Source organism: Carassius auratus, chromosome 7 (assembly GCF_003368295.1).
Source record: "Carassius auratus strain Wakin chromosome 7, ASM336829v1, whole genome shotgun sequence".
Classification (NCBI taxonomy): domain Eukaryota; kingdom Metazoa; phylum Chordata; class Actinopteri; order Cypriniformes; family Cyprinidae; genus Carassius; species Carassius auratus.
The window spans coordinates 17,485,063-17,503,944 of record NC_039249.1 but is presented as its reverse complement, the minus strand read 5'-3'; the positions used below and the strand labels follow the sequence as shown (position 1 = coordinate 17,503,944).

The following is an 18,882-nucleotide window of genomic DNA, read 5'->3' as shown; positions in this document are numbered from 1 at the left end:
AACATCCCATCTGCCCTTGTTCACAGTGGTTTGATGCAGTATGTAAAATTGAATTGAAATGCAGTGTTCACATGAGCTCTCTTACCACCACCGATGTCTTGAATCTCCATATGAACCAAATCAGGATCCACATCCACCCCCGTCACAGCCCTTAAACAAAGCATAGAGTTAGTAACACACTCAGAGGATCAAACAAGACCGACTAACACACAGAAGGACATCTTAAAGGGATAGTTCACTCCAAAATTGCAATTCTTTCTGCATCTGCTCACCTTCATGTTGTTCCAGTGACTTGATTTAACAATAAAAAAAGGAAAGCTCTGAAGCGTGAATGCTTGTAATCACACACAAAACAGTGACACTTTTCGGAATTTCACATTTTGTGATCCACAAAAGAAAAAAAAAAATTAAAAGTGAAATAATTGTGGCTTAATAATCACAGAATGGATGTCATTTTTGGGGTAACTATCCCTTTAAAACATCCCCTTAGCAAAACCTTCTCAACTATACAGTCACACAAAAAGTCCTTGGTTTCAAGGAATGCAGACAGCTCGCTGTCTTTTGTCTAGTTGTGTTAAACACAATTGTTTTGAGGTTACTAAACTGCTCAGGGAAGTTCTAGCTCAGTAAACTTGCACAAAACCTACTTTATTTTACAAGCATTTTAACAAGCAGGAAATTAACAGAACCTTTTAAGAATGTGTGCGCTATTTTTCCCCAAACCTGTTTATATTGGTCAACTCAATCACCAAACCTGTTCCTAAACTTACCTGTATCCCACATAAATAGCAGAAGTGTTTTACAATACAATATGAACACAATAAGTACATTGTACTTATTTTTTGACATAAGTACATATTAAGGCCACGTAAAATAAAGAGGAACCAATTACACTGATGAATCCGATCGGTTAGGAATGGGATGTCCTGCTAATGATGAAGATTTGGGTTTAGGCTGGGGGTTCAGCGTTGTTTTAGCTCTGTGTGGGCAGTCAGGACTTTGACTGACAAGATCGATGAAATCTTTAGAATCGGCTGCTGGGCGAGGTTTGTGTTTAACTAATTTGAGGAAAAAAAAAATGTCTGAATGTCTATATCTGACAGTGTGCTGCTTTTCAGCATTTCAGATGGAGATAATTGTTCTAAATGCCTGTGATATTTCTAAATCAATGTAAATATGTACAGCAGCATAATAGCTACATAATCTTGCTCTACATTGATTTATAGCAGATTACTTGACCGCCATGTCTCAACATCACATAATAAGTTGCGATGAGCTCAAGACTCTTCTCCTGACCACAACGGTAGGGACCACCCTCCCAGACAGCATCCCTGTCCATTAAAGCCACGCTGATTTATGCTCTCTCCTCCCAGACCTCCCCTTCGTTTGTTTTATGAGCGAGGAAGCAGACGGGGAGGACGAAAGAGCCACAACCCTCACTATGAACTGATTCTGTCGTGTCTTCTGAGGCAGTTCTCAGAGATGTTTTAAAGAGGTTTGGAGACAGTAGAGAGGGAAGGGGTACGACCCTTATCAAACCCCCTGCTGCTGAGGAATAGAGAAAAAACAGCTTCAGATTTACAGTGTCATTGTAAAACCTCCTGCCAAATAAAACATGTGCTGGATGGGGTTTATTGTGGCAGTTGCTGACAGGGAGCTGACTTTCTCATCTTTTATCACAATCAGCCACAGACAAACTATACAGAATCATATATCGCGTGTTGTGAATCTGGTAAAGTGCGCTGGGAGGATGGCATGCAAGCAGAATGGAGCAAAAGATCAGGAAAGAGAGATCAAAAAAGAGAAAGAGAGGGTCAGACAGAAAGACTGGATGGGGTGGAGAAATAAATCACTTCTGTACAGGATTTCAATCCCAGCTGTGATAGCAGTGAACCATAACCAGAGAGCAAGGGGTTGAATTTCACTAAAGAAGGTGGAAGAAGAGGAAGAATGAACGGAGAGGGGAAAAAGATTAAAAGAAAGTCTCAGAAGGCAATGTAAAAGTAAAACAAACCATTACTGACACCCAGACTTACTTTCTTCTGTGAAATACAAAAGAAGTGCTTTTTAGCAGAATGTCAATGCTGCTGTTTTCCAATGAAAATAAATATTGATTGGTGACCATGGTCGCCAATCAACATGGTTTCCTATCATATTTCATAAGAAGTCTTACAAGACCACCTTAGAAACCTTTTTTTTAAGCTTTACAGTCCCTCATCCCCATATTAGATTTTTTTTCCACAGGAGAAAGTCATACAGGTTTGAAAATAACATGAGGTTCCTTAAAAGGTGCCATAGAATGCAAAAATCACTTTTATAAGGTGTTTGAACACAGTTGTGTGGCCGCAGTGTGTGAAAACATCCAGCCTATAAATGTAAAAATCCACCCACTCATTGTTTTATAATCCCAATAAATCATAAACAGTCTCTCCACACGAGCAGTTACAGATTTCTTGCTACAATGACGTCATACTCTGGGAAAGTCCCGCCCATTTGTTCCACCCTCTGCCCTATTAGCATATACACAGCCCTGAGTGAGAAGCTGCGGTCCGCCATTACTGTTCTCTTGCTGTAGTTGCTGGAGGTACAATGTCAACGCCATAGAGGCATTGCAAGTGGTGTGTTTTGGGGTGCACCGACGAACACAGGACTCTCCAGTGTTAACTCCAGAATGATCGTAAATAGGAAAGTGGTAGTTAAAAACTGCATTTGGAAGTAATGTGAACTCCGTAACATGGTCACCACCAGTTAAACCGGTATGCCCGCAAGCATGAGCTTTTGAAGCTCCGCACTCTTCTGAAAAGGGAGGTGGGAGGAGCAGCTCATTTTCATTTAAATGGGAGAAGCACAAAAACAGTGCATACCCTAAAATTGGCAATTTCAACAAGCTATAAAAAATTATCTGTGGGGAATTTTGAGATAAAACTTCACATACACACATGACATGTGTGACATCAAAGAACAATTCAAAATATTGTATCAATGCATTATATGGCACACTTAAGCAGCGGTTTTCAATTCCAGTCCTTGCGCCCCACTGCTCTGCACATTTTGTTTGTCTCTCTTTGATTACACACCTGATTCAGATAATCAGCTCGTTAAAAGTGAACTCCGTGCATGAACTGTGTTCCCTACACAGTGTCCCTACATGGTCCCTACAACAGTGTTCATTGCTCCCTACTCCCTGAGCATGAGAAATCTGATGAAGTTTACTTCACTTCGGAACATTCATTCATGGATTTGTGCTGCACAGTGTCTTCACACACGGACAAATGTGACATCATATACCTCGATAAATAAATACTTTTTAAATTCACATCTTGCACACGTATACGTTCGCCTGTTATGTCCACTTCTCAGGGCACTTACGTTCAAATAGAACAAACGTCTGAAGTGATAAAAGCAACATACAAAATGTGCAGAGCAGGGGAGCGCAAGGACTGGAACTGAGAACCGCTGCCTTTAAATATTGTAGGATGAATTTTGAAAAATAATAATAATAATTTACCAGAAAACTCTGTCTTTAGTAACACGCTCCTGAAGCAGAGTCCATTTGTGACCCAGATCGGTGGAGATATACAGCTGAAAAACAAAGAAAGACGAATAAATCACTTTTAACTGTCACTGGAATCTTGAAGCACTGGTCATAACATTGATTTTTAGGCTGGATTAGATTAAAACACACTTTGCAAATTCTCAGGATCGTACGAATTAGATGAGTGAGTTGTTGCATACTCTATGACGATTAGGTTGTGGAAAACTGTCCATATATACCAATTAAAATCACATATGTTGAGTGTGTGTTTGTGTGTATGCATCTGTCCCCAATTAATCCTCCCTATAATGAGATTATATTGATCACCACTTGCATGAGAAATGCCCACCAAACTGCACCATAATAATGCACATGGACACATACACACTTTTCATTGTCTTTTCCATTTAATCTTAGAGATGATAAATGCAGCGTGTTGCAAGTAGTGTCTAGGGGTTTCGCAATTCATCAACTGCACAAACACACACACGCGCGCACACACACACACACACACACACACACACACACACACACACACACACACACACACACACACACAGATCTTGCCTCGTTGCTCGCCCAGCCGTTAACAATGTAAACATGCTCTTTAGCGAGAGACAACCATGGCCTGAAGGCCAAACAGTGCTGCTCATAACTCTAATAATGAGGATGCCAATATGCTGGAGAGCAAAAAGCAGAGCCATAAACAAAGCTGGGTGAGAAATGTGTTGAGAACAGTTGGTCAAGGCGTTCAGCTGAGACCCAAATCATTAATACAGAAAAAGCTACAAAGACTGATTCAGGCAGTTGTGTCTGACAAGAAAAGCTACAAATATGCAGATGGAATTAAGACACATTATATTATCTTGTGAGCAACCGGTTTGGAGCTGCCAAAAAACACTGACTTCAATTGTTGTCATTAATAGTCATTTACTCGACTGCATTAATCTGTGTTGGCCAACACTTTCATCACTGACCTTCGCCTCCTTGCTGTAAGCCAGAAGTTTGTCTTCCTCAGATGGATGAAAGAGGAGTGTATCCACAGTGAAGGAGACAGGCTGTCGTTGGAAGGATGAACCCTCATCTGTGCTGATGAAGAGCATCTGGTCACGTTCATTGATGCTGGAGCTCACCAAGATCACCTAAAAAAACACAATGTCTTCAGTGACTGCATGTCAAGATGTATGTTAATTAGTTTACACATATTAGACAGTAAAGCATTGCTCTTTACCTTTTATTAAAGAATATTTTATTTTATTTTAATATGTGCAATATAAAGTATTGTTGTGCAATATATTGTATTTTATTGCACAAATATATTTTATAATAAATATTTAATATTCATATTTAGGTGCATTTCCTCCATATATATATATATATATATATATATATATATATATATATATATATATATATATATATATATATACTAAATATTTAGCCTAAGAATCTTTGCAGCCTCAAGTCTTTTTGGGTGTGATGCGACAAGCTTTGCACATCAGCATTTGGCAATTATCTGCCATCCTTCTCCTCATCTATTAACCTCTCATGCTCTGTCAGGTTGGATGGGGGCAGATTTTCAGGTTTCTCCAGAATTATTTGACTGGGCTCTATCCCAGGCTCTGGCTGGGCCACACAAGGTCATTCACAGAGTTGTCTATCAGCTACTCTTTGTAAATTCCAAGTGTGTTTTCATGTGTCTTAACTGAAGAGGATTGAGTTTGGCCACACTGGCATAAAGCACAGATCAGTGGAGTGTTGCAGATATCAGAGGAGTCATGCACTCATTTTGTTTGAGGGGGCACAAATTGGGGGTGGGTTCGTCATGTGTCACACAGCAGCCGCAACAGCACTTATGTTTTATTTATTTTTTACTTTTTACTTAAAACATTCCCAAATGAAAATTCCATTAACTGAATTATCATGAAATATCTTGATTCTCACCATTATAGATTAAAGTGGGCGATGGTCAAAGTAACCTAATAATGTAATCTTTTATATATGAATAAAAAACCTGGCTGACTTAAGTTACATGGGTGTTAAGTGTTCACATTTTAATATAATAATTATATATTAGTCTAAGACTGAGTTCATATTTCATGTGAATTTAACGTTGAAAGGTAATGTGAATAAAAACTTTGCAAGTTAGGTTTCTAATCATAACACTTTCGTTGTACAGAAGTAGAGCAAGAACATTTACATTATGAGTAACATTTTCACTGACAGTCTGGTTAAAGCACTCTCAAAAACTCCCATTAAAATCACTGAAGCTGTTTACACTATGAAATTAATATCTCACAGATTACACACATTTGCACTTTGTTGTTTCTGATGAGAGAAAAAGGCATTCAGTCAGCGAGCGAGTGAAGAAAATACCGGATTCATCTGAATACCTCTGATGTGTCATTGCATTCATAAGCTCAACAGCATCGATTTGTGTATGATTGGTTATAATGCAGAGCTGTAAAAACACTTCTGTCTCTGCCTCAGCACCAGCCAGCGAATGAGGATTTGAATTTAGCAGCTGACGATATGACGTGCTGAACGTTAATCACACTGGTGGGATTGTGTTTATATAAAAAATATAGAGTGGCTTTTTTTTGCAGGGTGCATTCTAAATCCACTTGACTCAAAAATCTGCACTGGACTCTGAATGGGCATGACACCTCTGGAAGAGATGTTTGTCCTTCTGTAGATTTCTCCAATGTCCACATATGATAATGGAGCTCATCTAGAGTGACCATCAGGTTCTTGGTCACCACACCAACCAAAGCCCTTCTCCATCAGTTCCCCAGCTCTAGGAAGAGTCCTGGTTGTTTCAAACTTATTCCATTAAGAATAACAGAGATTATATGCTTATGCGAATCTTCAATGAAGCAGATTTTTTTTTTCTTCTGAACTCTTCCTCCAATGTATGGCTTGACACAAACCTGTTTCTGAGCTGTACAGGCAGTTATTTTGATCTCAGGGCTTGATTTTTGCTCTGATATGCATTATCAGCTGTTAGACCTTTTATTAAGGCATGTGTGCCTTTCCAAATCATGCCCATTCAATTGAATTTGCCACAGGTTAACTTCACTCTAAGTGTAGTAACAGCTGTAATCAATATGAATGCTCCTGAGCTAAATTTCATCAGTAAATTTCAAACTGTCCCAGATAAGGATATGAATACTTATGCAATGGAATCATTTTAGTTTTTTATTTGTAATAAATTTGCAAGGATGTTAAAACATTTTTTTGCTTTACCATTATGGTGTATGGAGTGCAGATTGATGTGGTAAAAAAAAAAAAAAAAAGTAATTTAAAGCAGTTTAGAATAAGGCAGCAACATTACAAAACGTGAAAAAAATTAAGGGGTAAGAATACTTACACAAGACTCTATATATATATATATATATATATATCAGAATCAGAATCAGAAAGAGCTTTATTGCCAAGTATGCTTGTGCATACAAGGAATTTGTTTTAGTGACATAAGCTTCCAGTACACAGAGACACCAACACACAGACGAAAAAAAAAAATATATGTAGGCAAATAAATAAGTGTATAAACAATTGTGCTATAAATGATAATGGAATAGGATTGAATAAGATGCTGGGATGTACTAGGATGGAGGGGTAACAAATAAATATAAGGATATTGCATTTTTTTGCATAAGCGGGGAACATTTAACTGTTCATGAGGTAGATTGCCTGGGGGAAGAAACTGTTTTTGTGCCTTACTGTTCTGGTATTTGCGGCTCTGAGGCGCCGGCCAGATGGCAAAAGTTATATATATATATATATATATATATATATATATATATATATATATATATATATATAGTTCCATAAAGTTGTGAACTAGTTTAACTAGTTTATATTACATTCATACACACACAATTTAACCCACATTGTGCCTTAAGCCACTTCTTAAAGTGCACTAATGTCTCTGTTCTGTTTTTGTTGCCCAACACATAATTTAAAAATACGAGCAGGCTACAAATAAAAGATAAAGAGGAAACATAAAGGCAAAACCAAAGTCAATCACTTAGGAAAAAAAAAAACGGAATAAGGTCTATGCCTTTTAATGACCCAGAGTTGTGCGAATTTATAACTAATTGAACTTTATTGTAAGATGCAGTCCCGTTCACTGCCTTTCAGTGGCGCTGTTGTTCAACCAAATGCGAAGTGAAAAACAAGCTGGGATCCTCAAGGGGACTGCCAAACAGTGAGACTCTCAAAGGGATCTCTGTGAAACAAGTTATCCATCCCAAAACAAAGACTCTAGGGGAAAAAAGGAAAGAATCTCCTCTCTGTAAAACTTCCCTCTTAAAGCAATAACTTGCAGAGTTTAGCACAGAGCCCCCTTTGTGGTCTGTGGATAAAAGCCATCAAACAACATCCTGCGGCTGTCCCAGAGGAGTACAACGAGCTGGCAGGGCTGGAAGAGACTACAGAGGCCGGTAAAACAACATGGGGCAGAATGTGGTGGCTGATGGCGCTTTAAAAGCGTAATCATCAATCTATGATGATGTCTGACTGCCACTTCAGAATGAGGTTTTAGGAATTGTCTGTAGGTCATGTAATCGGTTATAAGATAATCTGCTTAAAGATCTCCAACTGGATCCTCTCTCACAATAGGCAAGTCACGTAGTGTCTTTTAAGTAGAATCAGGTTTGGTACGCCAACTCATTACAATGCAGACAACTCGGAGGATTTACATGATACACATACATGAGTAAACAATCATACTGCTTGTCTCAACATTCCTCTGAAAGTGCCATGTTAAAATGCTTTACCTTTACACAGCCTTCGTGAAAGAGACCACGTGATCGTATTGACCTAATTACTCATGCTAATTAACAGCAGTAATATTCATCACGCAACAAAGCTCTGAACGAGTCGCTAATTCAAACACTACACTGAGTCTTTCGGTGCAGTGGAACTTTGTAAACAGAGCAGCCAGCGAAAGGGACAAACATGTCTGTGTGTACGTGAGTACGTGTATCTGCTTTTACTCAATGCACCTCTACTAATTTTGCTTTCCACCCAATTTCATATGCAAATTGGCAGGTTTGATATCCAGTCAGTGCTGAGTGGGAAAATGAGAAGCATAGAGATGAAGAGGGGGAGAGAGTGAAAGAGTGAGAGAGGTCTGTTCTGTGCACCTGAGCTCAGCCTCTGGAACAAAAGACAGACTTGAAGAAAACTGACTGTGGAAACGACAAATTTTCAATACTCAACCGCACAAAGCCAAGAGGAGATTTCTTCTGAAACAACTCATACCAGCTCGGGTTTGCATTCTTACTTAGCTCTACCTGATGCGCCTCTCAGAGAGAGAAAGAAAAATATGATTCCCTACACAAGATGCTTCTTTTAGTGAGAGTCTTCAACAGACAGTGGGGTCAAGAGACTGTAGGTACATTTACATAGAGACTTTTTTCTTCCACCAGAATAAATTCATTCTGATTGACGAATCTGAACATAGTGTTTCCATAAATGCTGAACAGAGTGATCAGGTTGATACGCGCATTTATATGTTACAAGCTTCTGATCGGATTGAATCTGTTGATGAGAGTCTTAAACAAAGACTGGTGGGACGTTGTCCTGCTCCACTTCACAGATGCTTAGTGAAAGCAGAATTTAGGAATGACTGGACACTCATTTATGACATTTTATTCACCAGGAAGAACAGCTCGTTCCATGCATCATACGTCATTGCGTTATTTTTACGTCACTGCACATGCGCAGTATTTTCCAGTTTCGGTTTTCAATCTGATCAAGTGTTTACATGTCCTCTCGCTCCGATTACAAAAGGGATAAACCACCCCTTACAATCCGATCGAAATTTTAGTCGGATCTGGCCAATTCAATCCGATTGACCTGTTTACATGTTACTTTTTTATTTTGATTGTGCTTCTAGTCCTATTAGGATCGGATTAGTGGGGTCCATGTTAACGCAGCTACTGGCACAGATTAAAGGCCTAGTGCACAAGTCTGCCATCATTTAATCTTTCTCTAGTTGCTCTAAATGGAAACGTGTATTGTTTCTTTTAAACCAGCAGATCCGGTTCATAAAACTGGTTTAAAAAAACTAAACAAAACAAAAAACACGATTCATTCACAAATCTGTCCTATACTCGAGTTCAACTCGGTGATTTCATCCAGTATCAGTGGATTTTAAGTGAGCCTAACAATAGAGTGGATATTAACCTAAAAATAATTCTGAATTAATTTGCTCGCCCACATGTTGTTTGTGGAACATAAAGATATTTTGAATTGACTATTGACAAATAACACTACAGCTAAGAGATATTTTATTTTTTTATTTTTTTAAAGGAACTCATCATACAGCTTTGGAACAACATGAGGGTTTATAAATGATGACAGATATTTCATTTTAGCGTGAACTATCTAAAATATTATTATTTAATATATTATTCCTTGCACAAAGCTATTGAGTGACTTCAAAAGTATTGAAATATAGCATATGAATTATATATAGGGAATGCTTTTATGGTGCTTTTTGTTATGCTTGTTATTGTTTATGGTGATTGCTATGAACTGTGACTGCATTTTGGATACAATTTAAGGTAAGGGAGAGTAAATTATGATTTTTTTTTCATTTAAGGTGAATTTTCCTTTTATAAAAGCCCCTCTTTCAATAGGCAAGCTTGTGACATCACACATATACAGATCCCCCTCTCTCTTTATTTCTCTCCAAATGTGGAATATGGAAATATTCTCCCACACACATCAAACACTTTGAATAGACATTAAGCATCTATTATGTCTACATGATAGTGTGAAGGGACAGAGGCCAATGAAGAGACTCCCTTTTCAAAGGAAACAAAGGAAATGTGTGTTTGTCTGTGCTTGTGTGTGTGTGTGTGTGTGAGAGAGAGAGAGAGAGAGAGAGAGAGAGCGTGATCTTTCCACTGACCCTTTTCTAAATCCAGGTCTCACACAGGTAATTTGTCAGGAGCATGCTTGGGGTGAAAGCACTGTTATTAAGTCCCTCCTGCCTGTCATAATGGCTCAGCTCAGACTAAAGAACAGCCCACACATCAAACACCTACACAAGGGACGAGGACCCATGAAAACACTGAAGACAAAAGGAAAAAGGGATAACAATGCTCGCACTGTGTGCATGATCACAGCTTTGTGCTTGGGGCTACTATGTAACATTTGTCTGTAGGTGCAGTGCTTGGCAACAATTATTCAGTTTCCTGCACTGCGGGGTCTCGGCTCTCTGATCATGACCTGTACACACCTGTAAAAGATGTTGTGGCCAAGTATTTAAACCGATATTGAATCATGTTAATATGTGGGAATGTAGAGGTGATCCTGTGATCAAGTGAAGTGATAGAATGTCTTACACCAAAGATGCAACGCATTTCCAGCAACAAGTCCTTTGTTCACCCTGAAAGAGAGACCACCGTGTGACATGACGTTTCAGTCAATCTGAAGAATTTGAATGTTCCATGTTCTAGGCTGTAAATCAGACTTTACATTACAATACAATCTGACATCTATTCTCTTAGCCAGAGATACAATAATCACTGTTACTGTACCTCTACATACCAAGATACAATTTAATGAGATTCAATGAGATTCGGTTAACTTGAGATCTGATGACAGATCATGAGTGGCTTGTGCAAAAAGATAAGCAATGGCAACAGAGAAAGTCTACAGGTATATGGTGCTCTCTAAATTGTGCAAATAGTATACCCATTAGGACACACACACACACACACACACACACACACACACACACATTTGTTTTTGTGAAAAGTGGGGACATCCCATAGGCGTAATGGTTTTTATACTGTACAAACTGTATATTCTATCACCCTTCACCAACCCTACCCCTAACTATAACCCTCACAGGAAACTTTGTGCATTTTTACTTTCTCAACAAAGAAAAAAAAATCATTCTGTATGATTTATAAGCATTTTGAAAAATGGGGAAGTGGGTTATGTCCTCATAAGGGGCGGCAGTGGCGGTTTGTTTTTTTTGTCTACAAACCGGAAGGTTGGTGGTTCGATCCCCGGCTCCACCTGACCATGTGTCGAGGTGTCCTTGAGCAAGACACCTAACCCCAGCTGCTCCCGATGAGCTGGATGGCGCCTTGTATGGCAGACACCGGCGTCGGTGTGTGAATGGGTGAATGTGAGGCAAATTGTAAAGCGCTTTGGATGGCCATGTTGAAAGCGCTATATAAATGCAGTCCATTTACCATAAGTCACCCTCTCCTTGTAATACCTGTGTCATACCCATGTCATTATACAGAGTTGTGTCCTGATATGTCACAAAAACATGCCCACACACACATGTACTGTAGGTTCTTCCTTTAAGACACTGCATGCAGATATGGCTAACATAAGAGTGTTAAAATGTGCCTCTTAAAAAAATTAGCAATTTCTACACAGTGCAATTATACTTGATGAAAGCACTGATCCATATCAATGTATCATTACAGCCCTATTATGTACAGTTATAAGAAGGGGGACTGATGATCAGCAATGTCATTTTACTTGTTATGGTCACAGCTGGCGACTGGAAGAAAAAAAAACATTTCACAGACATGGCTTTATCTCTTGTTGCTTAATATTATGTATAAGTGTCTTTGATCATAATAAAACTCGCCTTAGGGTAAAAATCATGTCCATAATGATGTCTTTTTGGCTGTCAGCTCTTCAAACATGATCCAGTTTGTCAGCATCAGCTTTAAAGATGTAAAACTTTTCAGTCTAAGGTCAAGTTTGATAGCGTATGTAGATTTTAAATTTCAGGCTATCCACTCTTACCACCATCAAATTATATTTTAAGACATATCTGAAAGAAAAGTAGTTATTGGAATGCGCTTCTTAAAAAAAAAAGCATCTAATTCTAAAGTGTTATATCAAGATAATTAATTAATTATTTTAACTGTGGGAACAGATTGCTGGTAAGATTATTAATATAATATTGATATAGCCTTCAGTCTCTTAATTCGGTAGCAATACATCATATATTGGACCCTTGGTTAACTTTGGTGTAAAACAATCTGATTAGGACCAATCCCATTCACTTTTTATTTACTAATAAAATATGCAAAATAAAGTCATGTTTAGATGTGTGATACCACAACAGTAATAAATGTATATAACTAATGACATACATTTTTGAACGCAGCTGAACTGTGACAGTCCTTAATGCTAAAGAGATGAAGTTGAATTGGGGCATTATAAAATTGCTGATTTATGTAGGTAGATTAATTAATGCCATTTATATATGCCTTTCTGAGTCAATACCGGGTCAATCATTCGAGCCGTTCATGCCAGACTGGGGAGAGAGGTACTATAATAATGTAAAATATGAGAAAACTTATGTGTTTTCGAACTACCTAGCATGAGGGCCTGTTCTAGCATCCCCCCAAAAACAAAATCAAGACTTTGTAAAAGAGCATAATAGCAAATAGACGCAACCAGAACCTACATTACACTGGATGATGCAGTGATTCCCCATTTCTCATAAACACACAATACTCAAAACAAATTCGTTTTCATCTATAGTGTTTATACAATCAGAATCTTCAGATTTCTTCCGCATAATGTCTGTTGTAATTTTAATAGGAAATCTATTAATATGTGTTAGTCAAATGATGAATAAAAACACAGTAAAATGTGTTAAATAGAGTTACTGTGCTACACTATGGAGCCCTACACGGGACGTGGAATAAAAAAATACATACAAGTGAACAAATGAATAAACACAATGGGTCTCATTCATGAAACATTCGTAAATATACGAATTAATATGTGAGTGATTTGCGCGTAAAGAGAACTTCCCGAAAACTCTTCTCCTGATTCACAAAAACTTTGTAAACGTCAGATGTGATAGTGAAATGTGTGTGTGTGTTAATGAATTCCAATCAGTCGTAAATGGGACGCGCGTGCACGCTCATTCTCAATTACCATAAATCCCGCCCATTAAATCCGACTGACAACTATATATGAGCATCATATTATGACACCAAACGAAGGATTTCAACATGTCTTCTCAAAAGCGAATGAAAAATTTAAATTTCTCAGCTGAAGAAATTGAAGTTTTATTATCAGAAGTACATTCAAAATGCCACGTTTTATTTTCAAGCGTATATAGTGGCGTATCAGGTCCTAAAAAAAGGAAGCTTTGCAGCATATTACAGATGCTATTAATAGAGTTTCATCTGTTAATCGAACAGTCCCAGAAGTGAAAAGAAAAACCGTATGTAATTACTATATATAATTTTTTTTTTCAAAATGCTGTGTAAATATGTATCCCATTATGAATTAAAATGCAGCCGTATTAATGAGCAAAACGTTCAGACGTTTAACGCACTATTAACGCGTGGCTTGGAGCAGGTGTAGATTTATTTCGTACCAACTAACATTTGGAAAATACGAACGTTTTAATGAATCCGAAAATTTACGCTAGAACCACTTTACACGCGATTTACACAAAAATTCGTTCTGCTCGTGTTTCATGAATGAGACCCACAGTCATTTTGGTGCTCCACTCTACAGTTATTGGCAACTGAAAGCATAATCGAACTATCAAAATACATACACAAATATCTACAGATCTTTCTGCACACATAGATTTCATGTTAACCTGCAACCTTAAAACTCTCTGTTGTAAAAGAAGTGATGAGCAATCACATAATTTCTCTGACCTAATGGACCTGTGCCTATCAAATAACAGTAGAAAGGACCCAATGTGGATATTTCTCCATGTGTAGTCACCAATTCCAGACAGTCTGTTTGGGTCAAAACGGCACAGATTCTCCACAGGGAAAGTTTAATCTCCTTCCCCGTCTCAGCAGGGGCTCTCTGATTCTGACTCCAGTGAGATCTGAGTGAGTAATCTCAGCCTACCACTTTAAACGTGCAAAAAGCGCCATCTGTGCCTTTGTCTCCGTCATGATAACAACGTTACAGCAGATTTTGACGGGAGGATTTTAAAACAGCAGTTCATTTAAAAGCTGCTACTCTAAGCAGTCACTGTTCGAATTTAATATACAAGTTTGGCCCTTCAAGGCCCTTAAAATAATGAAAAAATAGTTTTACACACACAACTTAAAAAAGTATTTTTTTTATGTACTTGATCAAGAAAATATATGCAAAAAAGTCCAGGTTCCTCTTCAGGAACTCGAGCTGCGTCCTTTGAGGAACTAGGGTTACATTCGTAACCTAGAGACGCTTTCTTACAGCCTGAAATATAAGTCAAAAAGTTATTTTAAGTACATTTTATTTTCATGATGGGAATAGCTGTCATATCAACACCTTCAGCAGCAGTGTTGTGATTCCTTTCACAATTATTCCATTTAGGATATTTGGAAAAACAGAAAATGCTTTTCTGCTGCCAATTGTTGGGCTCATTTCAATAACAAAGAACAAAAACATTAGTGACATTATTTGTGTGTGGTAACACAATTCATTAATGATTTTTTATAAAATACATTATTAACTTTCAGTTCATTAAGGAAACCGAGAAATAGCTCCAGCTGATTTATTAGTAACATATAACAATTAGGTCTCATTTGTTAACATTAATATATTAACCAATATTGAAATGAAAATTAACATTTACATTCACATTAACATAACAGTTCCTTCTTAGTTCAAGTTAACTACTTTTGTCTTATGTTTACAAATGAAACATTATTGTAAATTGTCGATTGATTCATTAGCATCTGCGATTCACTAAAAACAGCACACTCATAAAAGTTATTAACTCTGGAATTACTTCACCGTTCTGGTGTTTTTGTGATTCAGTAAAAACTAGCTTATAAGAGTCTTTCTCTTTGCAACTGGATTTCAATGGTCACACTATATGCTTCTTGAATAGTAATAGAGCGAAAATGAACATGGAGCAACCATTAGCAGAACAGAACGTCCTGAAAATCATTCGGTCACGGTAAGAAGCCGCTCTTGATTCTGAGTCCCACCTCATGCACACTGAGAGCTCAGTTAGAGATATGTAGACAGATTATAACTTTGCCCTTTAGCGGACAATTTTCATCATCTGCTACACTAATTATAGCAACAGCACCCCTGTAGCACCAAGATTTGCTCAAGGGCATGACTATAAAGGAACAGGTCTACTTGATTGCAAAAGGTCAACCCTACCTGAGACTAGCCCTCTGTGACCATTTGCCTACTATCAAAACTACTGCTAGGATTTAGGTGAACATAAAGCATTGCAGCGTATGAGTTCCAGTTACATTATTAACCTCATGCTGTACTACACAGTTTTCATCATGAAATGTTTTACGCGTTTTCTGAGCTGTGCTGATCTCAGAGGCATTAAGCAAATAGTTTAAGACCAGACTCTGTATGTCTTGGCAGAGAAGTATGCTAGCTAATATTTTTTGGATGGGGCTGTGCATGCTCAAACCTTTCAGCATGTCTGATTGATTATGGTAAATGCAGGACCTCTCTCCTCTGAAGGATTGTGGGGATTAAAAAGCAAACACAAACTTTGCCAGTAATATTCCTAGCACCCACAGTGGGTCAAATCAAACGGCTGCACATTCACAGGTACACTTCTGAATAGCTGCACTCGTACGGTCATCATCCATTAGGCATTGTGCCGCATGAGTAATTGTCATTTCAATTTGTTTGTCTGACACAGATATGTCTAAAATGGGGGAAATGGCTTTGGATACAGATGCTTAATTCAGGGCTCAATGGACAAAATATGCATCCTCATAATGATAAAATGGCTGATGTTATTCAACTCTGATGATTCATGGATGAATGTGGCAGTTATTTTGGAGGCCACAGACTTGTGTAGTCATGGTCAATTTAAATCCTGATGGCTGCACACACAGTAGAGATATAACACTGGGGTGGTAGAGAGAGATAGAGAGAGAGAGAGAGAGAGAGGGAAGGAGAGAAGGAGAGAGAGAGAGAGAGAAGGAGAGGAGTAAATAGAAGTCGGGGTAAATGAAAGGTTGACCTTTCACTCTCACCAAAATGAAATAGAATGCTATTTGCTTTGTGTATCAGCAAATCTCTGTTTGGAAAATAAATAAATAATGCTTTTCCATTTCATTTAGCTTTTATTGAACCATCATGTTAAACCCCGAGAATGGCGAGATTAGTTTACAGTATTCCACTTCCAGACAGGACAATAATGAAAACAGAGAGGTCGAAGAGGGACTTATTTATTGGGATGGACAGAGAACGGAGGCAGAAAGCAAGAGGAAATGGAACTATTTCTTCACGTTGTGTTATGTGAGCCAGAACGATGACTTAAGAGAATCATTCATTCTGACATGAGGAGAGGATGTATAAGCAGCCAGCAGATGTAACCCCAAAACAGAACTGTACATGTCAACTGTATTTTCTTTAATGATATTTTTCCTTTCTGACTTTTTCTTAAATGATTACCGTACTATTAAACATACACATGAATGAATAAATGAATGAATGAATGAATAAAATAACACAAAATAAAATTAACAATGTTTCATTGTACTTTATAAAATACATGCTTCCTATTTCTGTCTTAATCTCTTAATGCGTTGTTAACCAGGCTAGTTATAGATCAATGTTAATGCTATAATTGATCATTTTCTATCATTTTTACCAACACTACTAATGAGTAGGGGTAGGTGATATGACCAAAATCGTATATCATGACATGACTCTGTAACTCGTTCCATAATGAGGGAGCAAAAAAAGAGAAGGCCGTTTTGCCAAGCTCTGAATATACTCTTGGAACATTTAAAAGTAATTTAGCACAAGATCTAGTGCTGTAATTACATGTATAAAAGGATAAAAGACTGCAGATATCAAATTGTTAATTCACCTAACAGTGCCTTAGCGATAAACAGCAGCATTTGCACTTTCCTTCTTTGAAACAAAGAGGACCATCCCACCAATTCATGCAATATACAACAGGGTTCTGTAGTGCGACCTAATTTCTCAATGGTGCGACTAAAAAAACATCAGAGGTTGCACCAGTGCGACCAGCCGTTCGACTGAAAAAAAGAAAAGGCTCTGCGACTCTGAAAGTCTCCCTGTGGTTTAACAACAGACACTAGAGCCCTGCATTTCACCCCGAGCCCGATGGGCCCTGACTTTTTAACACCCTTAGAGCAGGGCTTCGAGACAATTTTCACATCATAGTTCAGACGCGGGCTAGGCCTCCCACCTGTTTTAGACTTCTCCTTACTTTTATACTTTAGACATCCATCAATTAGTGATTAACATCAGGTAGTTTGGTAAGGGTTTTTAGACCAGAAACTGATTAGGTCAGTTTCCAAAAACTAGAAGGATCATAAATGTTCTCATTTATCATATTTAAATAATAATCACATTTGACTAATTTTGTACAATTATTTCTTACTATTCTGTAATCAATCCAGTCCATATGATTATTCGTTTTCTTTGCTTTAGCCTGTGCAATATCTCTTTTTTTTATTAGTGTAGATATGGAGTCATTAAACCAGGGATTTTCTCTATTTCTCACTCTAAATCTTAGAAAAGGTGTATATTTATCACATACTGTATAGTCAAAAAAAAAAAAAAGCTTTTAAAATACTCCCAGTCTAAATCAACATCAACATCAAGTATCTGTATAAGGAGACTGTATAAGTCACTATTATAAATATCTAGCAAAAAAGCTTGCTCCTTAAAATATTTAAATTGACGTTTCAAAATAAAATGCGGTTTACCCTTTGGAATCCTGTGGTTTCTCACGCAAACCACAGGACAACAGTCACTAACATTGTCTTACATGTTACACTAACTTTCATGTGTGGAGCCTCTCAGACAGCAAAATGAGTTCTCTTTCACTGTTTGTGTTTCAGAGACTTAAAATCACTTATTTTTAAACAGCTGATACATACATTGGTGGGGAAGTTGTGGCCTAATGGTTAGAGGGTTGGACTCCCAATCGAAGGGTTGTGGGTTCTAGTCTCGGGCCGGACGGAATTGTGGGTGGGGGTAGTGCATGAACAGTTCTCTCTCCACCTTCAATACCACGACTTAGGTGCCCTTGAGCAAGGCATCGAACCCCCAACTGCTCCCCGGGCGCCGCAGCATAAATGGCTGCCCACTGCTCCGGGTGTGTGCTCACAGTGTGTGTGTGTGTGTTCACTGCTCTGTGTGTGTGCATTTCAGATGGGTTAAATGCAGAGCACAAATTCTGAGTATGGGTCACCATACTTGGCTGAATGTCACTTCACTCACTTCACTCACTTCATATTTGTGACCACATAGCACAGGAATGCCATGTGAGCATGTAACCGTAATAGAGATGGGAGACAGAAATCTCTACTGTTTGACAAATTTCTAACAGTTAATCGTGTCTATTAGTATATCCCCCA

General features: G+C 38.0%; 1 protein-coding gene across 3 annotated transcripts in view; it reads right to left on the bottom strand.

Annotated features, from left to right (window-relative positions):
* The window catches only part of LOC113106131 (VPS10 domain-containing receptor SorCS2), a 166,635-nt gene that overhangs the window by 27,587 nt on the left and 120,166 nt on the right, over window positions 1-18,882 (bottom strand). For all 3 annotated transcript variants that reach the window (XM_026267758.1, XM_026267757.1, XM_026267759.1), the window contains exons 4-6: window positions 4,513-4,677; window positions 3,509-3,582; window positions 86-150 (exon numbers count right to left, since the gene is read on the bottom strand). In XM_026267758.1, coding sequence (XP_026123543.1) covers window positions 86-150; window positions 3,509-3,582; window positions 4,513-4,677 — 304 coding nt within the window. The remainder of the gene's footprint in view (window positions 1-85; window positions 151-3,508; window positions 3,583-4,512; window positions 4,678-18,882) is intronic.